At 30.4% G+C, this 26500-nt stretch overlaps 1 protein-coding gene across 3 annotated transcripts in view; it reads left to right on the forward strand.

Moving 5' to 3' along the window:
- LOC129911434 (ras-related protein Rab-37) overlaps nucleotides 1–26500 on the forward strand; it is an 83412-nt gene that overhangs the window by 39474 nt on the left and 17438 nt on the right. Inside the window, exons 1-3 of one of the 3 annotated variants that reach the window (XM_055989242.1) lie at nucleotides 11793–11817; nucleotides 17506–18163; nucleotides 25902–26012. The exons of 1 other annotated variant lie outside the window; for it this stretch is intronic. In XM_055989242.1, coding sequence (XP_055845217.1) covers nucleotides 17795–18163; nucleotides 25902–26012 — 480 coding nt within the window. In that variant the 5' untranslated portion in view covers nucleotides 11793–11817; nucleotides 17506–17794. Of the gene's footprint in view, nucleotides 1–11792; nucleotides 11818–17505; nucleotides 18164–25901; nucleotides 26013–26500 lie in introns of those variants that run through there. One more of the 3 variants, XM_055989243.1, reaches the window with a different exon arrangement.

The raw sequence follows: 26500 nt of genomic DNA on the forward strand, positions 1-26500 counted from the left end.
AATGGACTTTAAGAAACAAACAAATTAATGTCCTTGTTTGTTTTAGTTTACGGATACGGAAGAGAAGAAGAGGACGTGTCTCATTTCACATCGCCTTAAGGTGATAATTTATGCCAGAGATTTCCTTCCATCCAACCGTGAATAAAATAACTACATGTTTTGTGCTGTGCTTTTTTTGTACAGTGTCCATAGTGTATATACACGCCAGCAATCTGTTAACATAATCTTTAATGTGAAAAGACTTATCCTTATGCTTTAGCTAAAGCATTTTTCTACCTTACAAAGCTGTGGAAAAATATGTGAATTGTAAGATGTCAATAAAAAAGTAAATAGTAAAGTCCCTAGTGACAAAGAGGGCTTCAACCCATTACCACATGGTGAAGCTATAGGAACTACTGGACATAAATAAATTATTTTCCAAAGAAACTTCTTAACACTGGGTTGGGGGAAATTCCAATGAAATTTACTTTTACCAGGTTACCTCCTATAACACTGCTCCGGTCTGCTATCCGACGTCTACGGAGCTCAATCTTATTTCCGTCGTTGGAATTAATTGCATGTCTCCTGAATGTTATCTTTGAAAATTTCCAGGAGTAAATTTTTAAAATTCCAACAAAATTTCCTTGACCAACGGAATTAAAAAAAAAAAAAAACAAATAATACCAAGAAAATAATGAAAGGTGTTAAAACTCAACAGCATTCACAAAATAAAAGAAAAAGTTATCTCAGTACTGTTTTCACAGGATGGAATGTCTCAACTTTTCATAGCATAACTTAATTAACATTCTCACTCCTTGTTTGTGCAAACTTCTTGAGTATTTAGGTCTGTCTACAAAAAAAGACCCTCTTGCATTGTAATCAGAAGAACAAAACAAAACAAAACAAAAAAAAAAAAATGAATACTTGAAGTACCTACCTATGCCTAGTCTACAGCTTTTTCATTAATTGTAAATCAGCTTTAAGCAATGCCTCTGAATAATGCCTCTTAACAATAGAAAAGCCTGTTGGTTGTATACATAGCCGTATTTAGGGGGGGGGTTTTGGGTGTTTAACCCCCCCCCCCCCGAAATTTTTTTTCAGAAAATCAAAAGATACCTATATTATAAACATATACAAGTCTAATATGTGCAGCACTAAATTATTTGTTTTTGTATTTTAGTGATTTGATTACCTATATAAAAATCTCCCTTAAAATCACTACCAATTTAGCATCGTTGCAGAAGCTGTCGATGAAGTTTGTATAAAGGAAAACAAAAATTGTTTGGTCCATTACAAAGAGTTTTTATCTCTTTGACCATTTCCTTAAGCACTATGTTAACACCTTAAAATGCTCTTTTAAGAACCCTTTAAATACCACAAGTACTTATGCAGGGTTTTTGGTGCCGAGACTAAACTATGCTTTTTCAAAGGGTTTCGGTGGCCGAACTCGAATCCAAAGACGGACTTATTCGATCACATCTCGTTTTTGAAATATTACCCTTAAATCTATTTAAATCTTTCAGACATCTTTTCTACTGTCCGAGATATCTTCAGTTGCTTATTACCCACTTTTGTTCTATGTTAACCTTAAATCCAGTATGTAAGCGCAAATAAATGTATCGATTTATTCAGAGACCGTAGTACCTACCAACGCTAGGAAATAACCTCGAAAACTGGTAAAAAGCGGGATTTTCAATTTTCTAACGGGAATATCTCAAAAACGCGATGTGATAGAATTTTTCTGAGATCGGATTCGAGCTCAGCACATAAAAAACCTTTAGAAAAGTATATCTTGGTTTCTGTAACAAAAACCTTGTTGGCCATACTCAAAATAAAAAAAATGCGATTATACTTTTGCAATGGAAGAAAAACTTGTTTTTATTTCTAAAAATTATAAGAGAAAGTAACGGGACATTTTGTTCTTCTCAATATTCTTGTTTTTTGATCCCCTTTAATAAAAAAATAGTAGGGTGTCGCTGCAATTGAATTTGTAACAGTTTCTAAAAGAATTAAGTTTTGTCTCTCTAAATCCGTTTAAATCTTTTAAATATCTATTTTCTTCCTGAGAAATCATAACTTGAAATCAAAGTGTTTGGGACATCTCATATTTATTTGCTTTTAATAGCAAATATCGAAAAGTTCTGTACCAATCGTTTTCAAATTTTGACACAATTCTTTTAGAAACTGTTACAAATTTAATTAAAAAAAAAATAAGTAAACGCTAAAAAATAACTTTGAAAACTGGTAAAAATCGGCATTTTCGATTTTCTAACGGGAATATCTCCAAACCGTGATGTGATAGAATTTTTCTGACTTCGGATTCGAGCTCAGCCTATAGAAAAGTATACCCTGGTTTCTGTAACAAAAACCTTGTTGACCAGTGTAATTAGCTCATGTCAAACAACTTGGATTATTTAAAATTTTGGTTTTTTAGTATTGCTAATTTCATTTAGAACTCAATAGATAGAATGTACCTGTACCTGTCAATTTTCTGCTACAAAATTTCAGTGCAAGAAAAAGTCCATTTTTCAATGTCTTATACATATATTAAATTGTACGAAATAATTTTTTTTATAAAGCCTTAGAATGGTTAAAATTTGTTTCTTAAAAAAAATTTTCTTGCTCGCTAACGCTCGCAATTTATATCACCCAACTTATCACTCTTTGTACCTACAAAACTAGAGATGCCGCTGAATATTCGGCCATTTTTAAATTCGTTTACCGTAAGCTGGGCTTTTTTAAACTTTAAACTACGAATTCCTCTCTTAAAAAATACTTAAAAAGGATATTGGCAAATTTTTCGCTTCTACACAGTTCAAATGACTATTTGATCTAGCGGGATTTAGAATCGACTGCAGTTACATATAGTTGATACAAAGTATTGTGATTTCTAAAAAAAAATTTTGTTTGGTCTGAGCTAAACCCCCCCCCCCCCCCCCCCCCCCCGAAATGAAATCCTAGCTACGGCTATGGTTGTATAGGATTCAGCACCAGCAGCACCAACAACAACAACAGAAAAACACTTAGTTCCCAGGTTTTATCGATTGTTTCAACAAATAAATTCCTTCTGCCGCACACAATAGCTCTAAGAGAAATCATTAAAGGACATTTTTTTGTTTTTGTAGGCAAAAGACAGAAGGCAGCAACAACAACAACTAAAAATAGAACCACCAAAACCACAAAGATGCATATAAGAAAGAAAGAACTGTGCCTGGAAGAATTTATTCTTCATCTCTTCTTGCTCCCCAAAAGTCAAGAGCATTTCCTAGTTCTTTCACTAAGACGACGATGAACAAGAAGAAGAAGAGGATTTGCTTAAGTGTTTTCTCAACTCTCCTCTTTCTTTTATATTTTTTTGTATCTTCGAGTGTTTTTTGTGGTAGGTAAATATTTACTAAGTCGTTGATGAAATTTATTGAACTTAAAGTTTTTGAAGATAAATTAGGCTGGTTTTTGAGTTAGTGATTCATTTTCGTTTTGTTTTCGGTTTTCAGTTTTCACAGAAGCTTTGGATTTAAATTTTTGCAAAAGACTTTTCAAGGAATTTAATATTTATTTTTTGGGGCGCTTTTGTAGATACATTTGCGTAAAGAGAAACTTTGTGGGAATTAGGTATATTGTATAGGGATTTTCTATTTCAAAAGTTAATAAGATTCAATGTCAAAAACAGTGTTTTTAGGTAAGTGGTTACGTATATATATATTTTTTATTTATTGCGGAATGCTTCAAGTGTGGTTCTATGATGGTTGAAAAGTTTGTTATTCTATAACTTAATTGCTTTCTAAATACGGCAAAAATTTGTTAAGTTAATTTCTTGGAAGGACCTAAATAGTATAGAAAGTTTCTTTATTTGATATAAATTGTAAAGAAGGTACCTACAGAGAAAGCAAAATATTTTAGGTTGAGTTGGGTACTTAGTTTTAAGTCAGTTAAAGGATTTTAATTTGAATTAAATTTACTGTGCATGTATAAAATTTAGATGAATACCTAAGTTGACATGAATCACTAATATGAAATATCTTCGTTAGAAAATTGTATTAGGTAGTGCATAAATGTACTTTTCTATGGAATTTAAATAAAGAAGGTACATAAGTAAAGTATCATGTCTTGTCAAGTAAACACTTTTATTTGTTGTTTATAAGGTTTTTTTCTTGAAAAAAAAAAATGGTTGTAAAGATTTGAAAGAAATTGAAAAAGTTCAAGTGAAGGCAGTTGTACTGTGGCACTGTTGTTTTAATCCGTTGCAACAATTTTTGTGGTTTTGCTTATAGTTGAAAAAATGAGCCAGTTTTCAATTTGTATTAATCTTAAATTTTGAGATATTTTTTTAAAAAAGTTCTGAGAATATCACAGAGAAAGACCATCTAAAATTAAGCAGATTTCTGTATTGTTTTTTTTTCAAAATCTTTGCTTTTTAGAAGATTTTTTATGATTTTCATCCCTGTAACATTTTTTTTTTTCACCGATGATTTTGATATTATTTTTATACCTTTAGTAACATATAAAGATCAATGTGTAATTTTAAAACGATCGTCAATAAGATACATACTAAAATAATGAACTGTAAAATTTCGTCCGGGGTCAATATGACGCGTTATTTTAAATTCTGAATTTCTCTCAAACGACTAGATGAATTTCAAAGGAATTTCTTATACAAAAACCTGTGATATAAATCCGAAATATAATTTTGACAAAAAATAAGATTTTTTGATTAAAGCATTGATTAAAATTTAAATTAATTAATAATTGCATAACAATTTTATTTTATTAAAAATACATAAAAAAAAAATATTTGTTATAAAATACATAATAGATATCTAACGATTTTAAAATCAGGTTGCTTGCTTTTTTATTTTATCTGAGATTCATTTAACGAATTTTATATTTTTTTTTTAATTTACCTTCAACAAAAATTTATAAAATGTTTTTAGAAATTAAGCAAGTGGAAATTCGTGCTACTTGGACGTGCATTTATTTTTATTTATCAATGATATATTTTTTTCTGGATGTTAAACTAAAAACTCAGCCTCAAAAATTCATCATTAGATTGTTAAATAAAAAAAAAACGTGAAATTTTCTTTAAATCGCTCATAATGCATTTATTGATTTTCCGGTTCAGATTAAATTGTTCTTCCCCTGCTAGAATGAATGTCAATGGATTTATGTCTAGAGATAAAAAATTTGAAAAGAATTGTGATTTTTGCAAAGAAAAATAATAATTGTGCTCACTGTGCGTCGAGTAAGATTGGTTCTCAAATACACAAAAATAATTTGATTTTCCAACAATAATTATTGAAGTTGTTTGCAAAATTAAAACATGTGGGTTTTTGAAAATTTTACCAAATATTGCGATTTAGTAATGTTTTTGTACTAAATTTTTCGTTGAAATCGAGTTAGTCATTTAAATCTTTCAACTACACTGTTACAATGTTACATGTAAGATACAGTTTACAAATTTTGTTCATAATTATATTAGTGATGGTTAATTGATTACATAAATGTATCGTACCTATTTATTTTTGGACATGGTTAATTTTTTGGGAAAAATTGTGTTTGGAAACGTTAGCAATCAGTTCGGAAAAATTGTTTCATTTCGATCACTCGCTTTCCTATCCTATTTTAATTTCATTTTTACTAAAAATTGATTTATAGTAAAGTAGTTTTTTTTTTATTTAATTTGTTCCTTAGCTATGGATTACTGCCTTCTCTCAAGTTATACCTTTATAATACAATTAAATTAAGTTTTCAGTATAATACACAATATTAAAATAATAAAAAAAAAAAACTTTTTTATTTAGCAGAAAAATGTATTATTTAGCTTAAAAAATTTTATTTTGATGTAAAACATTCCACATGACATTCATAAATACATACCATTACCTGTATTTTATTTCTCATTTAACTTCTGTTGAAAGTAAAAAACAAAACCAAAAATATGATGAATAAAATTGTTTAATGTCCAATGAAAAATATTTACATACTGTCGAGTACACCTGGAATTTTAATTTGGCAATTTTCTTTTATAGCATATTTCAATAATAATTATATTTATTGGCCTTATTAACATTCTCTCTGTTTTATTGTCTGGCTTTTAAATGAAATTTCGTTATTAAATTTTCATTTTCAATCAAAACAATTATATGCATACCTCAATTAATAGCATTCATTTCCAAACATTTAACAAAATCAAAGTCAAGCAAATTTTTAAAAGAAACAAAGCAAAAAATTTAAAACACACAAACAATGTATCTGCACGAGTATAAAATAAAATGATAGACGATATAATTTTGCATGTGATAGAGAGTTTGGGTTTCCCTTTAGGGCTTATCAAAAGACCCAAAATGCTGATGTTTGTTTATGAAAAACACAAGTCCTTGAAACTTTTATAGAAAAATATTACATCGATACACTCTGCCTCACTTTTGATTAATTTACATTATGAAAACATTTTAAATTTAACTTTTTAGGAACATTCTAGGTTCCTAAAAAGTTAAATTTAAAAATGTTTGTTTAGATCAGTAGGTCTAAGAAAAAAAAAGCAAAGAGAAGTAAAAACTTTCCTTTTATTTGAAAACTGTGAATTTTCAATACACCAACTATTAAACTACTAGTTTCTGATACTTTTATTAAATGATTTATGCTTTAAATAAGTTAATAAGCATCAAGAAACCGAACTCACCTAAAAATTGATTCTAATCAATCAATGTGGAGTGTAGCTAGACATCAGAATGTGTTCATTCACCGAACATTACTCTTTTTTATTTTTCACGTGCACTTGTGTATTGTGTGTCCTCTTAAAAAAATATCCACCGTTAATATCAAAAATTCATTCTGCGTGTGTTATGGGAAAAGTAAATAATTTCAAGTTTACATATCATTAATCTGAAAGAGTAAATTTTTTGAAAAAAAAAAAATCAATGATTCATTTAAGTTAACGATGAAATATAGGTACATACAAACGAAAAACCCAAATTACCAAATAAAATTCCATTAGCTTTTGATAATTTCAGTCAGAACCGATTCAAATGAAAACAAATTAATTAAAAATTCCTTGTTTAGTATTCCAGTTCTTCTGAAAAGTACATTTTTTTCTTAAACCAAATCAGATTTTATTTCGATTTTTTTTAAGAAAATATGTACAAACATATACTATTTGTACGGTATTAATCTGATGTTTTTGATTTTTTTTGTAGGGCATAGGTACAAATATCCTAATAACACCTCTTGCACCCAGAGAACCTCTATTAATAAAGGTTTCTGGGTTCCACAAAAGACTTTGCAATGCTTCCGAAGAGCTTTCTTCAATGTATTGTCCATGTCAGTCTAAATTGACATGAGGCTTAGATAGTTTTTTGGAAACTTAACTTTCTTCTTTTAATAACTCTTTTGTCTTTTCTTCGCACACAAATAATCAACGATTATCCCTATTTAAGTTCGCAGAGGGGCCTAATATTTTAACCATGGTTAAATCTCTTAAAATATTGACGAACCACAGCATTCTCTAGTGCCATTCTGAGAAGGCTTAACAGTTTGGCAGGGATACCAAAACCAGGCATGGCACGATGCTGCTCCACTTTATTAAAGCTGTTCTAAACGTCTTTGATAATATCTTTTTGTCTATACATCTTTTGGGAACATTTTAATTTTTAATTGGAAATTTTCTGAGAGTGTTTGTTTTGTTATAATTTTTGAACAATAACAACAAAGTACGAAAATTTGAAAGTGTTTTTACGTTATGATTATCTAGTACCACCAGGTAGGTGACGATATGCTTTTTGTCATTAATTTGTAGTCCAATCTTTAAAACCAGATGCATTAATGTCTTTTAGTTTTTCGAGAAAACTGAAAATAACATAAAAAGGGCATTCTTTCGTCACGGGTGGAATACTTGTATAAAGTTAACGTATCAACAGTAAAATTTGTTGATTAATAAATAAATTATTTATTAAAGTGGGCATAGAAAAATGGCGTCTATTTGATTATTTTTCAAAATTAACAAAAATTTTTTTAATGCCACGGGTGGGACAAAAAGAAGCGATTATAATGTATTTGCTTACAGAATCTCTGTGAACGTATTTTAAATTTATCATCAAATCCTTTGAAAACATTTTTATATTACGACTATATAATGAAAATGGAATTAATATACAAAAATATAGTTAGAGTGAGATACGTCCGAATTACGTACTCTGAAAAAAATGTGGCTTCCAAAATAAATATTAAACGATTTTCTTTGAAAAAAGAGACTTTTCTCTGTGTTCGAATATTAGTCAGCATAAAATTCGGGACTTGATTGATTTTTCACTTTCTCATGTATAAAATACTTTTAATTAAAAAGAAAAACGAAATTGGAATTTAATAACAGTTAATGAAATAAAGGTTTCACCTTCCTTAAATATTTTTTTATCAGTATCAAATGGTAATGTCGTTATGAGCCTGTAATAAATTAAAAAAGTAAAGAATTAACCACATTTCATGAAAGAAAAGTTGCATTTCGATTTATCCCTTTAACTTTTATACATTATCATTTTTTTGTAAAAGAAATACTATCATATTTCAGAATAATTTCGTTTTAATGATGATTTTTCTCCATTAAACTGAAAATTGAAGATCTGAATTTTCAAAGAGCTGACCTTCGATAACACAATATCCAGAGTCAAAATCAAATATCCTCATTAATTGGAATATTGAAGAGGTCATTCAAATAACTTCATTCATCGATAGATTTTCCTTTCAATTCTCCAACATGCTATTATAACTCATCATCAAAATATTCAATAAAATCAAGTTTATCTCTTACAACAAACTTTACCACACAAATACTTCTGCCTAAAGGGGACAATGATTTTACAAAACAAAGATTCCGATATTCAATTTCCAAAGATAAATTAATGCATCTATTCTGTGTTTGTGTGTGAATATGTGCATTTGAAACCATATCATCATCAACCTTTAAGGAAGACCAAGAGTGATGTCCTTCAGAATTGCCAGACTCTTATTTCATTTAAAGAGGGCTTATAACGACTATCAACCGACGACGACATCATTCAGATAAATGCTTTCACGTGAAATTCATTACAACGAATATAAGCAGTTTAACATTTAGATATACAGGTACACCACCTAGCAGAGAGATACATATACAATACGGATACGTTGAAGTGACATTTTGGAAGCAAATATCCTGTCAGACAGTATCTTTGTTGAAACAAATCGTATATGTGTCCTGTCCACGCGTGCGGAAGAAGGATCTCTACTCTACTCTTGATAAGATACCAGTTACATTCATGTGGATATATGTGTGGATTAGAATCAAAACCCATTTTATCCACTTTCAGAGATTTCGAGTAAATCGAGAAAAACAAAATTAGAAAATCAAAAAATGTATGGATTTTGCTATTTTCTACATATTTTGTGGTCTGATATCTTAGCCATAAAATACAATTTGGGATTCAAATTTGGCCCACGTATGCATTTGAATAATAAGAACAAAACCTCATACCTAAGTCATTTTTTTTGAAAAGTGGATATAATGGGTTTTGATTCTGATCCACACATATATCTCTGTATTTAAACAGGTGTTTGTGTTTTGTGTGTATGTATAATGTGTCATTTCAATGATAGATGAATATTTTTCTTTGCGATTACATCAGTCATATTGAAGTTATGAGTAGCTACATAGATACTCATAGCAGTATGCTCAACAGTGTGTTTCAATGATTGATTTTTGAACAAAACAAAGCAAAAAAAAAAACACTGCTCTTTTCAATCAAATGGATTAGAATCTGCTAATCAAGAGGAGATGACAGATAAAAATTGAATTCAAGGGAACACATTTAATTAGATTTTGATGAAAATAGAAAAAATGTCCTCAACTACCAACTATCTTGTTATCAATTAATTGGATTTAAAGAGATATAATACTTGTAAAAGTATACACTTGATTTTTTTTCTTGTGATTTAAAATAGTTAATGCATGTACTCATAACTAGAAATTTCTCCTATTACAAGTTTCTGTTAATGAATCGAAAATTCTTGATGAACATAAAAGTATTTCTGTATGCCGGCTTTTTTAATATTTTATTTTCTACAAATCTATGAAATCAGAATTCTGTAACTCTAAAAATTGTATATTTAAAAGTTCTGTACATTCGTTAGAATAAATTCTGAAGTTTCAATCGTTCAAATAAAAGAGCTGAGCAGCGAACTTCATTTTTGGATTTATTTTTTGTTCACTTAAAATTATTATTAATTAAAATTTTTAAAAATATTAAATAGAAATATTCAATAGCGCATTTTTTTTTCTACAACTCAATGAGTTACTTCTGAGTTGTAGAAAAAAAAACACGGCTAGTATTAGAAAAAAAGAAATACAAAATACTATAGTTAATTAGAAATTTTTAAAAGAAGGCATTTATGAATAAAAGGAAGAAATTTGAAGACAGCTAGAGGCACCGCCAGGATTTATATTATGAATATCAACAACTTAGAATAAATACATAATCAGAAAAAAAGATCGCAATCTATCCAAGAATAATATACGGATTGGTTAAATTTTTCGGAAATTATTTTAGAAAAAGTAAGATAATTTCGTTAAATATTTCTAACGCTTTATAAAGAGGGGAATTTATAGTTAAAAGAGTTAAAATTATTTGTTACGACAGCTCATAACACTGAAGCATTTAGTCCACTCTTTTCATTGAAAACCGACTCCATAATTAAAACAGTTTTTTGTTGTATTTTGTTCGAGTCATTTTCGACTTTAAAGTGGTACTTAATTTTTAAAAACAAAAAAAAAGGGATTATTCTAATTTTTAAACACAAAATAACCAATTGATCGAAATTGAAAACAAAAACATTTTTTTAACAAAAAAATTATTTGCAGCGTTTTCAAAGATTTTATGAGCACTACGCAGTGATTAGATTGTTGATTTATTCTCCAGTAAGAACCATTTAAAAGAAACAGCCACAAAAATATAAAAACCGTTGTAGCTAGAAAAAGGAGTAAATTAATTCGACTAATAATTAAATCAGGAACTCTAAGTTCTGAATTTTTAGAAGCTCAAATTCATAACTTAAGTTCATGTGGTCTTCATTGAGTTCGGCCATTATGCCTGGGGGTGACTGTTTGACACCCTATATGGAAAAATTGCTGTGTGACGAGAATAAATTCATATAAACATGAAATGAAGAATAGGGTCAATAGTTTTTTTTTATATCAATTTTTTGTTAAATTTATGATATTTTTAGAATTTTGGGAAGCAAGATTTCAAATTCTAAGAAAAAATATTTTCAACTTAAGGAAGCAGAAGCCAAGTTGTTAAAGAAAGTTTTCTTTAGCCTATACTTGAAAACAAGTATGTTTAAAAATTAAAATTACTCAGAACATCTGAATATTTTGTCAAAATTCACTCTTATTTAAATCAATAAACTTACATACCTAAACTTTAATGTTTGCTAAAAATATCGTTAATTTATAAGGAACTTGTTGAAACCAAAGTTCAATTAATATTTATATAGTAGGTAAGTAAGTAAAATATACATAATTTAGTTTCACGAAAGAAAACAAAAAATCCATTCGACACCAAAATCTTGAAAAAATATTATACTTTCCATAGAATTCATCTTAATATAAACGGAAAACTTGCAAGATATATGTAAATATATTTTAAATGCAATGGCAACAGTATTATCTATCGTAATCCTATTCCTTTTTGCAAGAAAACTGTGAAAGAATGCTATTTTATTCCACACCCAATCAATTTGATTCTTTGCTTACCTACGTGTCGAGGACATCGTTATTTGTAGATACATACGTTGTGTTCGAGAAAGATCTGAGTAAGTGTATTATTGGATAAAATATGAGATTGAGGATTGAGAAAAGAATGATTCGACCATTGTCGAATGAATCTCAGAAATATTTTTCATTAAAAAAAATATTTTTGAAGAATTTAAATAACATAAAAAAGAGACAATTTTTTTCCACTGAAATAGGAAATAGAAATAGCTTCTTGCTTCTTATAAATTTCAGAGAAATAATATTTCTGTGGTTTAATGTTGTTTGAAATTTTCAAATATATATTATCTTAGTCAGAGATAATTTTTTTTTTTTTCAAAAACATAGTAATGCAGTTGTTCCTAGAAGCTTTGAGGATGTTTTGATATTTTTGCATATAATACTTTTTTTTCTATGTCTTTCACAAAACATAGAAAATTTTGAGCTATCTAGTTCGTAAAATACTGACCAAACATTTCCCATAAAAAATTCATATGCTTATATGATGTCTTTAAAAAAGTGGAAAACACAAAAAGTAAAAAAAATGTTAAAGTTCTCTATCTATTTGAAGAACTATTTTCAAAATCGTCCTTGAGCCTTTGAAACGAAAAAATAATCAATAATGTATCATGTATCTATGTATTTCAAAAGAGAAAAATTGCTACGTTATGTATATCTTTTATCAAAAGCAATCTTTTTCGTATGCATCTAGATTTTGTCCTTTTAAAGTATAATCTGATTTGTTAATTGAATTTTGTATGCATACATGTCATAGCACAGGGTATCTCGATTGAACTGAATACAAAAATAAAGATGGATTAAAATTTAATTTAAAACTTTCCTTTTGAAACATTTTATTATTAAAATAACAACTATATTCGTTTATAATAATGAAGGTAATGGTATTGTATGCATATGCATATGTCTTTGTCATGGTGCGAACGAGTTTAAAATATAAACATAAAATGGTTCATGTTAATTAAAAAATAAAGCATTGAATTTTCACTCACAAAGAGGATTAAATTTAAGTGGCCTCTGGCCAACGTAAGGATGATTTGCCACGTGTAACGTAAGGATGATTATAGCTTAAAGCTTAAGATATATATAAAGCTTAAACAGTGTTATTGATGGCTATTTTAAATTGAAAACAAAAGGAAACGAACTTTTGAACTACTTAGCTGGCAGCAGATTTCTCGCGTTTTCAAAATGATATACATATTGATTTTAATAAGAGTTATTTTAATGAACATAAGGTACATTTAATCGTTTAACAATGCAATTCATTTTTAAAATTTTTAAAGAAAACCCTTGTATAGAATTTGAATTTGAAACTTATATACACTTGAATGTTGAAATCCCAAAGATAATTTTACATGGAAAATGTAAGAAGTTGAAAATGTTGTGATCCGAAAAAGTATGTTTAATGCTCTAACAATTGATTTTTATGTTTTATGGGGGCAACACAACTATTGTGTAAGCAAAGCCTTTTTAATGCTTGTCAAAAAATTCTCTGAAAAAATGTTAACATATAAAGCACTTTTATCCCCACGCTCATACCGGTCCTTATATAAGTTTCATGGAAGTCAGAAAAATAAAAAAAAAAAAAAACAAAAGAACTGACCTTAAAACTTGAATAAGATATAACGCTCTGTCATCTTGCCAGAGTACGAAAACAAAACTCACGATACTAGCTTTGTAAACCACTTCTTCCAAATCTTTCTTGTAGAATTTACAAAAAAATTAAAATGACAAAACACTTGTCAAATCTAAAAATGTACAAAAAATAGTCTATACGGTAATAACTAGATGATAAATTGTTTTGCTGATTTATTCAAACATGACATTAAGATCATAGAGAATGCAGAAAAAAGTCTGTCCCGCAAGTCCCTCTGTCTGTCAGTCTATCTGTATAGGGAGCTACATACATATGTATATGCTATACAGCCTAAACGGATGGATCGATTAAAATCAAACTTCTTCAAACGGGTTTTTTTTTGAAACTCTGCAGAGGGGTAAGTCCCTGTCATACCCACTTTTGGAAAAAAATTAATTTTCTCGAAAACGGCTCTAAAAATTGTATTAAAAATATTAAAATGTTAATTTTTAAGTATTTATCATTTAGTAAATTTTATTTTTCAAAAATCATTATTTACAATTCCCTCCAGCCATATAACCTTTTTTTATAAAATTTTCGAAAATAAGGCATTGATTTTTTTTAATTTTTGTATAGTAATTTCTAAAAAAATTGCATACTTTTCTTGAGATCAATTTCTTTTTCTTCGAACAATGAATTTTATATTTTCTTTTTTCATCTGCAATTAAGAAATATGTACGTGTATAAAAAGTCTTACAAGTTTAAGCAACTTAAATTAAAACAAAAAAAAAACAAAAGAGCTGACCAAAAAACTTGAAAAAGGAATGGAAAACCAATAAGGACTAGTTGGCTGCTGAAAATCTTTGATTACGTAAACTTAAGAGGCGGTTGAAAATTTTGGAGCTATAACCAATTTTTGAATTTCCGATTAATAGTTCGCTGTATACCGCATTCAAGAACCCAGCGCCATCGAACGTGTTTATTTGATGTTAAAAAATTTGGTTTTTACAGCTTGTGTGTTACGGTCAAATTGAATTATGTTTATTTTTAAAAACGTAGGGAATGATGCATTGTCATTTCTCCGGAGTTTGAAAGCCTCAATTTTTTTCCGATCAAATAAATCAAACTCTCAAAAAGAAAATTAAAGACACAAATCTTCAAAAAAATCGATGTTATTATCTGGAAAAAATCAGGGATTGGACCACATTCTTATCATCATAATCTCATGTTTTATTTGTGAAAATTCAAACATCTCTTTATAACCTCGTTAGTAAATTATCTTAATTGCCTCCTTTTTAGGAAATTAACCTGTAGATTTCAGTGATAGGAATATTAATTATATCAGTTTAAAACATTGCCTTAGAAACTTTAAATACTTAAGACCGAAATTACAACCTTAAAAAAACATATATAAATTCCAAATACCTGACATAAGCCTCTTTTAACTACTTTTACACAGACCTTTTCCATATACTATAGAGACGATTAGATTTCCTCCCAAAATGATTTATTTCTCCCTAATTCCCTCACAATGATTTATTCAATCTGATATAGCTCAATAACTTAGTACATCCCCACTATCATATGTTTTAGAATTTATTGATAGTGCCCTCTTCCAAAGTCATTTCTCGTTATCTCATAAGTTAACCGACAATAATTAAGAAATACCAGAAGACCAATTTTATGACAAAGACAAACAATTTAAACAACTCCCTCTTGTGTTAGAAATTATTTGCAAATTTAAAAAAAGAGAAGAATCTCTGTAGTCCTTCTCACCAGAGCACGTTTTGATGCCATTCATCTTAATCATCGTTATAACCCAAAAGGGAACGGTAGAGGTATGCTTCAGTTTTTCCCTTGAGGCGTGCCAACACTTCCATGTTTGTTATTTTAAAATTATTATTCTTCAACTCTATAAGGTATTTCTTCCTTTCTTCCAAAGGGATTCAATATAACTATGTATGTCTCCTATGGAATCAGAAAGACCCGACCCCCATGAAAGATCCTTGATAAATCACCTTTGTTACTTGTTATCTTCGCGAAGAAAGATGAAAATCAAGATAATTTGTTAATTTTTTCTTCTTTTCTCGTTCTACTTGTCTGTCGTCGCGACACGATGGATAATATCAATTATATGTAGCTGGGAGCTTACTCATCATCAAAAACCTTCAAAATCTTATACAACTGTTTTTTTTTCTTTTTGCAAAACGGTTCCAAGGGAGGAAAGTTGTTTGATTTTTTTTTTTCTGGATCAATGTCAGAATTTAATTGGGTTTGTCAGAGGGACAAGAACACCTTATTACTTGTTGCGAATAAATGATTTCCCATGAAAGTTAGGGTATAATGGGGTCATTTTGATAAGGAGGAAGGGAAGAACCTTTTACAATTTACTCATAACACTTCATTTCATATCCAAGTTTAAGGAAGCTAACTGCAATTGAAGGTTTGAATTTTCAGGACTTCACTGGTTTTTAAATCTCCAAAGGCCAAAAAATCAAAATCAATTTTTTCCATTAAATTTTATCGGAATAGGCATCACCTCATTTTCCCCTAAACAGTCTTTTGGGTAAACCTACGCCTAAACCTTATTTCGAAGTTCATTGTTTGCCATTTTTTTGTTGTTGGTATATTTCATGCTAAGGTAGACATAAAATATTGGTATAGATTTTTATTGAACTCACGCTGTCTGGATTGCCGATTTAGATGATTTATCTGGAATTACTGTCGAATTTATAAAAATCGATTGATTTAGTTTACCAGAGACAATGGAAACAGTCAATAAAAATGATACATTTACTCTAATCTTATAGATATGGCATACACTATGGAAGGGAGTGTGTTTTTCTTCATTAAATTTTATTTATCATCGAGAATTAAAGACTTTCTATCTCACCTGGATTGTTTGCTGTTATAATAAACTTTGTTAGCTTTTAGTTCGTTTATCTTACTTATTATTACTGGGAAGTAAGATAAAAAAAGACGAGTGAAATATCACGACGTTGTCGCACGTACTTACTTCTTTAAGACAGAGGATTTGTTGAGTGTTAATATTTTAGAACTGCTATTTTACCAGTTTATGGGTACGTATATGTTCTCTCATAACTTTTAAACTACTTATCGTAATTTCAAAAATGATTTATCGTAAGAAGAGTCTTGATTGTCTGTTGGTTATAGGCTTTGTAAGATCTTCCAATATGACACCCTCTAGAAGAAAAAGTTATCAACAACCGCAATTTTAGTTTCTGAACATATTTTTTGTATTTAAATTTCCTTGGAGTTTGGGTAAAAATAACCAACAATAGATTTTTACTGAGCTTGATTCTTTATAAAGAAATACCAAACACCTCTTAAGCTTTAAATAATTTATAAAAATACCTCATTGTTTTCATAAAACCAATAATGTACCTTAAGATCAATTAAGCAATGTATAAAGTTTCAAAGAAAAAAAAAACACTGTGTGACTTTTTGTTTTATTGATTTACACCACAGAAGGAAAAGAAAAAACAACTTTCAATCTGCTTGAGTTCTTAAAACAAAAAGTTCTTAACTGTGTGACACCAGGTAAATTGATGCCATAAAAAAAGTTGATGGAAGTGGAAGCAGAAAGCTGAAGTATTATAATGATGGAATATATTTGTCTTTTTTGGAAAAATGAGTTCATATTGTAACTTTATTTTTAAGGGAAGAAAGCCGATTGATTAAACTCAAGTTGTAGCAAAATTTTTCGATTTCTTAAAAAAAAAATTATTTATTTGGCAAGTTTTTCTTCAATATAAGATTGACTTAAAAATTCATCAAATAATCTCAATTCAAGAATTGATTGATCACCTTTTTATATACATAGAAAATGGTAATTAAATTAACCTTTTCAAATTATGTGAATGACTTAAAACCAGCCTTTGCATTTACAAAAAGTAAAATGTTCCTTAGTTAAACGACTCAGAAATTTTTGTTAGTAAATTTTAATAACTCGTACTGCAAGATTTAGTTCTTTGGTTTGTAAACCTGCTCAGGCAAGGAATATTTTATTTCTCAAAACGTTGTCAAGGAGTCCCCATGTGTGCCATTTATCCATTCAGCAAAATGACAGCTTGCATGGATAACTTTATAAATTAAGAAAAAAAAAAAAAATAACAAGATAAATTTTACTTTCCAGCTTTAAATTGCCCAAATTGTGAAAGAAAACACGACCTTAGAGCGGCAAATCTATCTTCAATCCAAATTTCACATAACAACGACGACAATTTGAGCTCCATAAAACTTTTCCTCTTCCTAGAAGTTGGAAAAAAAAAACCTTTTTCCTTTCGTCAGTCGTGAACCAAATATATTCAGATCAGAGGACCATTTAACCGAAAAAAAAGAAACTCTGTGCATATGCAAAACAGATTGAATTTGAATCGAAACACATATGCTGCCATCTGTCGACGAGAATAAAAAACAACACCATGCGACGTCAATCAATTCACAGTTTCTCAATAAATCAAGGTTCACCGAACTTAAACAACTACAGTCCTTCACATGGTGCTACTGGTGGTACGAGTAATCCATCGGCTGGACCATCTTCACCCGTCACCAAGGAACTACACCGCCGGGAGTCATTGGTGAAACCCACATGGCAGAATGTCTGTCCGGGTCAAGTGTCACCAAAAACCCTGGAACGGGTCAATGGCATCGACAATGGATTAGAAGACCCACCCCATGGTGGCGGTGGTGCCAGTGCGGCTGGAACAACCTGCAATGAATCCAATACACGCCAGCTCTCGAGAAAACCCAGCCGGAGTAGTAGTAACGAGATTTATGATATCTTTGGCAAGGTGATTATAATGTCTTTGTATTGTTTTGTGTTTGTTTGTGTATGTGTGGTTTTTGTGGATGATGATGATGTTGATGTGATGATGATTTTAAGGGTGTGAATGGCCATATGAATGATCATTTGTGTGTGTTGTATCCTGTTGACGTGGGAGACTCGGAGTGCTGATATATCCTTTCGAAACAATACACAGCTTCACTTTGGATAAAAGTCACGTTTTGTCTTTTATATCCTGTAAACAGGTTAAGTTGATTTGCGAAAAGGGTTTTTAATAATAGAGCATCCCTCTGAATACATAAATCTCCCGACAACAACTGAAAAGGAAACGTCGTTTTCGGTTTTACCTTCAAGGATCCAAGAAAAGAGAGGAGTACAAATGGCTCTGCTTTTATTCGGTTACATCAACTTTGATTTGATAAGGATATGGTCGTATGAACTTGAGCCATTTTATGTTTGAAACGATGTGGGTTTTGGTTATATGGTTGAGATATTTTGAATGCGACAGGATGTTGGTTGGTGTTTTTTTTTTGTTGGTTTGATGTGGAAATGGTTTGAATAATATAAAAGTGGCGGAGGAGGAAATAAAGCCTGAGAGATATTTGACAATTGAATTTTTGTATCTGACATTTTTTTTTCGGTATTAAAGATGATGTGATGGGTTAATATACAATGTATTCATAAGAATACCTACAGAATAAATATACAAGACAACACGTGTCATTGCGGAATGAGAACCTTTCTGTCTGTTTTATAACAAAAATGACAAGAAATATCAATAATATTGATCTGATAAATAACAGGAATCCTTTAAAGACTTGTTGAAGAGATTATACTCTTAATCGAAAAGGGTTTTTTGATGGCCATTTTACCATGTCAAGAACACAGTTAGATACTTTCAAAAACATGATTTTCTGTAATTTTCTAAAAATTTTTCGAAATGGCAGAAAAGGGGAACCTTCCACCCATCTCCTGTCTGGAGCTTATTTTTCTTCGTTTACTGGATTTAAGGGTTGAGCCAAACTTCAATTATTTATGAATATAAAATATAATACAAATTCATCCCAAAAAATGCAATCCCAGAATAACGCTTGGGTAATAGTTTAACTTTGTCAAATTGATATAAGAAGACTGTACGTCAAATCGATTAGATTTGATTTCTGGCACAATTGTGGTTTAATGAGCGGTGCAGGGAAATAATTCCACGGGAATCTGCTCCACATGGGAATTTATTCCACTTCAAGTGGGAATCTATTACACTTTTTGAAGTGGAATAAATTCTCACCGTGGAAGGGAATTTACTACACCAATTTTTGTGTGGAATTATTACCCACCAAAACTGTAGAAAATAGATTGATTTCTGAATATTTTAAGAACCATTTGAATTCATATTAAGCAATATTTTTATGTATATGGAAATAGAAGGTTTAGTTTTACCAAAATATTTTATTTTTATAAAACGACGTTGGATTCTTTTTTCAAAACAAACGATTATAGAGTTTTTCTTTCAATTGAAGTTGCTTGGACGGAATTCTTAATTATGTAACTACATCTTGTGGATATAAGCAATTATATGGATAATGATGCTATGAAATAACGCCAAGTAAAATGAGGCCAACATTAGAAGTGAAACGGAAAAAAATTTGTTGACATGAGAATCTACTCAAATTTCACAACCGAAACGCGAAGCGAAAAAAAATTTTGACCACGGGAGAATCAATTTTGAGGTGTGAAAATAAAAATTCGCGCGAATTTTTATTTTCACACCTCAAAATTGATTCTCCCGTGGTCAAAATTTTTTTTCGCTTCGCGTTTCGGTTGTGAAATTTGAGTAGATTCTCATGTCAACAAATTTTTTTCCGCTTCGCTTTCAACCAATTATTACAAGAGGGGTTGATATGTTTTTGATCATTAAGTTATCATATTTGTCCGCTTTGTTTGTAAGATATTTCTTCAAATCACACGAACTAAAAACTATGAGACTTGAAAGAAATCTTTTAAAAAAATCCCCACGCCTCTTACCCCCCCAGATACCGCACGCGCTGGGGTCAATTTTCACCTAGTACGAAGTCATTTGCGGATGATTATCGTATCGGCACTTTTTAGTGTTTTTTGAAGGTAAAAACAAATTCAAAAGAATTAAATAATTAAAGTGAATTGTGATACGAATATCAAATTAAGGTCAAAGATTGGAACTGCTTCTTCCTCTTTTCCGTAAATTATTGTTTTGCTATGTCTTACTTTGATTTGAAACATAAAAAATCAAAGTCGACTTTAGACTACCTACTTATAAGCGACACTACTGTTTTTTTAAATTTTTGATCAGTTTTTGTATGAAGAGCATGTAAGTAGCTAATATGTACCAGTTGACACGATCCAAGATATAGCTATGTTTCTGAAACTTACAATAGAAATATATTATATTTTCCCAGATCGAATTGGAAGGACTCTACTATTTTGTATGCCATGAAAATGGTTTATAAACTGAACGTACTATCCATTTCCGCAAAAACGCAGCTTTTTTCCAGATGGCATATACAATACAAACATAAAGTAAAATCATTTTACAAAATGACAAGAAATAAATCACCAAAATTGAAGGTGAAGTTATTTCCCAATTAAAAGTGTAATAAATTCTCACTCTGGGCGGGAATTTATTCCACTTCAAAAAGTGGAACAGATTCCCACATAAGGTGGAATAAATTCCCATGTGGAGCAGATTCCCGTGGAATTATTTCCCTGCACCTTAATGAGCATCCTAAGTTTTCGGAATCGAAGGCAACATTGTAAAAAATCAGAAAAACATTAAACAATTTTTCAGACTTTCATCATTTTAACTCTTTAAAAAGGCTAATGAAAAAAAAAAGAACTATGTATCACAACTTTGAAGTTAATAAAACTTGTTATTCTTAGGGCTAAAATAATCCCTAATTGGTTTTAAAATGGTTTCCAATGATTGGTTTTCAAAAATTGCCAATTTCTTTTAAATCATATACCTACATTTTTAAATTATTTCTAGTACAAGTATGCCAGTCAGTGAGGAATTTTGCCCTTCAAAAGGTATATGCGTTGCAGTTTGGACATCCACCTTAACCGTAAAGTGAACCGAGTTTCAAAAAAAAAGTAAGCGAAGACTAAATAAACCAGTTTTTGTTTTTTCTTTTTATTTATTTTTATTTTCCGTTACAGTAAGCTCAAAAATGCGCTTAAAACTGAAGTGTTAAAGATTGGGCTCCTCCATGCTACCGTAAAAATGAACCGATTTCCAATATTTCCGATTTCCCTATGAAATTTTGGATTTTTGTCAAATGATACGATTTTCAAAAACAGTTCGCAATTTTAAAGTCCATTTTCTCTGCCGTTATGACGGAGTTGGGCCAAAAGAGTCAGATACGTTCGAAATAAATGTCGTCTGAAGTTTTAACACTGTTTTAGCGCTGTTAAAATGAATCTATAAAACTTCAGCGATAATTTCGCCTTAACAAATTCTGGATAAGCCAATTTTGTTTTTATTAAGGTACCAAGTTTTGACCCAAAGCAGCCAAAAATGCGCTGACAATCTATCGTCTGAAACTTTCAAAAAAAGTACGTCTATCATTCCCCTACAAAACAGTCAAAAATGAAAAAAAAAACTGGCGTCTAAATTTTGGACTACTGTCAGTGCCGTAAAAATGAAATGAAAAGTACCGAAATCGTTTCGTTACGGCAAAAATTCGATCGCCATATAACTACTGTCGAGTCGGATTTTGACTTTTTTTGAAAGTGCAAGATTCAAACCGGCAAACAATATTCAGTAGGTTTCTACTTTACGGGAATTGAAACGAAGAAATTAAAACGAAGTCAGCGAGCGATTTCAGGCTTCAGATACTTTCCATTTTTCTGACAGCTTAACACTCAGAAGTTCGAACAATTTCGAATTTTTCACTGGTTCACTATTTTCGTATGTAACTTCTTGAAAGATTAACGAAAACAAATTCTGTTTTCCAGGAGCCATTGATTTCTATCATCACTTGAAACCGAAAGGAAAGTGTAAAACGTGTCTTACTTTTTCTTATCCCTCTTATTATCTCAAAAACTAAATTTATTCTATTTACCTCGTTTTGACTTTTTAAAAAATACACCTTAAAAGAAAAGTGTTTTGTACCCACACCTAATCATAGTGTTTAGTTACCATGAATTTATTATAATTAAAGGCACAGCCACAGCAGTATACAAGTTTGAAGACTTCATTACAAGAAGAAAACACCAAAAAATCACACTTTGCCACCCTTAATATTCCTTTACATACTCTTAACTCAATTTTGAAAATATTTTCCCTACTGTTCATGAATTCAATACAAAGTCTGAGGTTTGGGTTTGAGAAACAAGAGCAGAGCCTTGTAAATCTTTGCACGTTTTGTGGTAAGGAAACTAATTCAATTCAACCTCATGTTAAACAGATACCCAGAATATAGGCAGGAAGAAAACTCTGAGGATAAATATGTATGTATATAAGATAAAACGATGACTCCTGATCCTGACTCATTTAACTTTTAAGACTAAAGGAAAAAAAGAAAAGAATTTCTCTCTTATTTGCCACCCATCAAGAAGAAGTGTGCTAAAAAATAAAACGCTTTGGGTAAATTCAAAGAAGAGTTTTGCAAAAGTATGATGGGTTTGTAGGAGTGGGATAGGAATTTTGTTGTATAAAATAAAAGCTATTTTGAAATATTCAACTACCGTTTTATTTTGGAGTGGTTGCTTTGGCATTTAATTATTTAAATTAGCATTTTAATTAGCTGTCCTTATTTGCATATAAAGGATAATTTATACACAAAATTTAAGAAAAGCCTAAAGACATCGCAGTATTTTAGGTTGGAAGACTTTTGAGTTGGCTTTGATAATCTTCTTTTGAAAGTTAAACTACAAAAGAAATGACTTTTTTGACTTCAAATGTAAGGTAGAATAGCTTGCAGACAAATGCATAATAATGTTTATGCTTCAACATTTATGTGCCATTTCTCATAAGTTAATACATGCTACATGTGGCTACACCATGCAACAGGAGCTGGACTGGGATAATAGGATTATTGTACTATATTGTACAGGGACATTTTATTTGCTCGAGAGAAAACTTTTTTGGTCAATTACCTTCTCAAAACAAAGGAGCAACGGTTAGGTTAGGTTGGGAAGAGTAAACTTTCGTTTGATTTCAGCGTTAGTGTTTTTGTCTGTATTCACATCCAAGTCTTTTACTACCTAAAAGTTTTGTTGGTTATGATGGTGACGTTTTGTCAAATACATTCATATTGAGTGTCCTTTTTTGACTAATTGACTGTTAAACTAATTTTGGCTACTTTTTTCTTCAATGCTTAAAAAAACGCCACTGACATCACGCTATGTTTTCCGATAAGGTCAATATCATCGGCATATGCAAGCACACGGAGATAAATACCACTTAAAATTAAGTAGATTTCTGCATGGTTTTTGGCCAATAAGATTTCCGTCTTAAATTAAGCGGAAATCCACTTAATTTCAAATAAAAGTCTTCCAGAGCTTAGTTTTAAGTGGTATTCTTCTCTGTGAAGCTGTGGAAGACTTTTGAAAGATGGTGTTTTTCGTGTTGACGTTAAAGTACTGTATTATTCGTGCAAGGATGATGATACAAAAATGACAGCGCGTGACCTTGAATAAAATCTTTGCGGACCCTTTGCCGACAGAGCAGCTAGCGTTCTCCATCTTCCAGAAGGTCTCTCTCTTAACGATCGGACAGACAATGCTGAAGTTGGATTTTGCGGGCTTTATCATTTTAAACGTCAAATTGTATCACTTGTTGAATGCTTGGCGAGTAGGTTAGGGTCCTTTTCCTACGGAAAACTTACAAAAAATGATGCAGAACTCTTAAATTTTGGTTAAAAAAAAAATACAGACGAACTGATATTTGGTAGCGAGAAAAAAAAATCTTTTCATATTTCAACTTTTGCAACTTCGACTTCCAGTGAAAATTCCATTGAAAATGGATGTTATTGCATGGTGTTACAGAAACTAAATTTTTCCCAGAATCGATAAATGAGAAATAAATCTTAAATTTTTTTAACTATACCTACTAATAGTTATCGCCTAAGTTATAGATAATGGGTCCAGGTCGAAGCCACGAAACTATTGGTCTTCGTTGTCTTACCTAATTGAATGGAGCAATCTACCTTTTGGCGGGGCTAGTTCTATCATCGCTTTTGTTCAGATTGCAGAAGAGATTTCCATGGCCCTTTATTAATGTTGAGATGAAAGAATTGGGAACTAAGAAAGCCTTCTCTTCCTAGCTTGGCAATTTTGCTTCCTAGCTTATTCGTTCCTGTACGTTTCTTCGAGGAGCCCGTAGAAATTGTTTTTGGTGATATCGTGTTTCTTCTCCTCGCAAATTAAGCTTATGTTGACAAATTTAGCCTTGATGCGGATTATGGTGAGGCACTCAACTCAAACTCAAAACTTTCCACCTTTAGCTTTAGTTTAAGTTTACCGTACCTACCAATTTCCAACAATCAAAATGTCTGATGGCTAAATCACTCGCCTAGTGAGCCAAGGGAAGGATCGATCAACAGTGGCTGGCAGTTTTTTTTTTTATAAAAATTTCTCCACACATGAATAAGAAGATTTCCATCTTAAATTAAGTGGATTTCTTGTAAATTAGCACAATTCAAGAAATTAAGAAGATTTTTCCGCTTATTTTAAGACGAAAGTTATCTTGGCAAAAACAAAAACATGCAGAAATCCGCTTAATTTAATACAGAATCCACTTGTTTTCAGATGGTCTTCTTTCTCTGTGTAGGAGTTGCTAGAGAGTGGTTGGTTTTGAAAAAAAAAACCTATGTACGCTTGTCCATTAAATATGTATCTACCTTTGAACACCAAAAAACGTCTATATAAATATGATGGCACTAATGCTTACTGATTTCCTTCAAAATGTATTTTTTTCACTTAACAAAGGAAGAGATTTAAACTTTTTTAACCTTTTACAAGAGAGGTTGAGGTAATTTTAAAAAAGAAAACTTTCTTCTTCTTAGGGTCAATATGCCTAATTGAAATTCAAAAATAATTTCACGCTAAACTTATTAAAAGGTGAATCTCCCACAAAAGGTTGAATATCCATTTTGGATCGATTGAAAATTTGAATAAAGACTTTTTTCAACTAAAATAACGCCAACGACCGACCCATATCTCGGCTGTAGCAAAATATGTCTCGAGTCTAGACATTTAACACTATCACGTTCTAATCTGAATTTGCAATGAAATTCAATAGAAAATCTTTACCTGAAATGTGTTTATGTGTATTTATTATAAAGTAAGACAAAGTATTCGTGTGAATGAGCCTCTCTTTGGAATGAAAGATTTGAATAAATTTCCCAGTAATCATCATCATTCCACTTTTTCTTTTTTTATTATCAAAAATTGTTTGTTATGCAAATTATGTCAGTCAAAATCCAATTTTCCAGTCATTTTCTCTAAAAGACCCAGGTAATCCAATGTGTAATTGCGTAGGGTGTGTATTTTAGTGTGAAAACCATAGAATTGAATGTGTGGTTTGTACAAACAATTTTTTTGTTGTCAACCTAAAAGTTCTGAATTAACGTAAAAAAAATGTGTATGTGTCCTTCTTACAAAAAAAAACAAGCGTTCACAAAAAATTCCCCCCCAAATAAAGAATAAAATTGAAAACAAAAAAAAAAAGTAAAAAAAAATCAATTTCTTTTATAACTTAAACTCAACAGGTGATGCTCCTTGGTGATTCGGGTGTCGGAAAGACATGTCTTTTGGTGAGATTCCGGGATGGGACTTTTCTTTCAGGCAATTTCATATCAACCGTTGGAATTGATTTTAGGGTGAGATTTCAAGTGAAATTCCAGATTAAAAAACATTTCATTTTGTATTTTCTTCAATTCGATCTTCGATATAATTTTTTTTTTTTTTTGGATTTGTTGTCACGCGGATGTTGAATGTGGTTTCCTGTAAAAATTGTGTTTCTTATAAATTGTTGTGTGTATATTGGCAATTCTTTGCTATGAATATTTATTTATGAAATGTGTCTTGTTGACTTTAATTTTGTTCTTGTGAATTTTGTTACTTCTTTTGTGATGTGCATAAATGTACGTGATGTTGTTGATGCTTTTAATGGTTTTTCTAAATATCAATATACTTTTGTGCCTCTTTAACTTTATAATTCTTCATGGATGTCGTAAAAATGCATTAAAGTGCTTTAAGAATAATGGATGTTGAATATAATTTAAAAATAAAAATGATTATCTTTGTCCACATCGTTCTTTGTACTTATCTTTTTTATTTTTATTTCAAAGTTTATCTTTAAGTTAAT

The sequence above is a fragment of the Episyrphus balteatus genome, chromosome 2 (assembly GCF_945859705.1).
Source record: "Episyrphus balteatus chromosome 2, idEpiBalt1.1, whole genome shotgun sequence".
NCBI lineage: Eukaryota > Metazoa > Arthropoda > Insecta > Diptera > Syrphidae > Episyrphus > Episyrphus balteatus.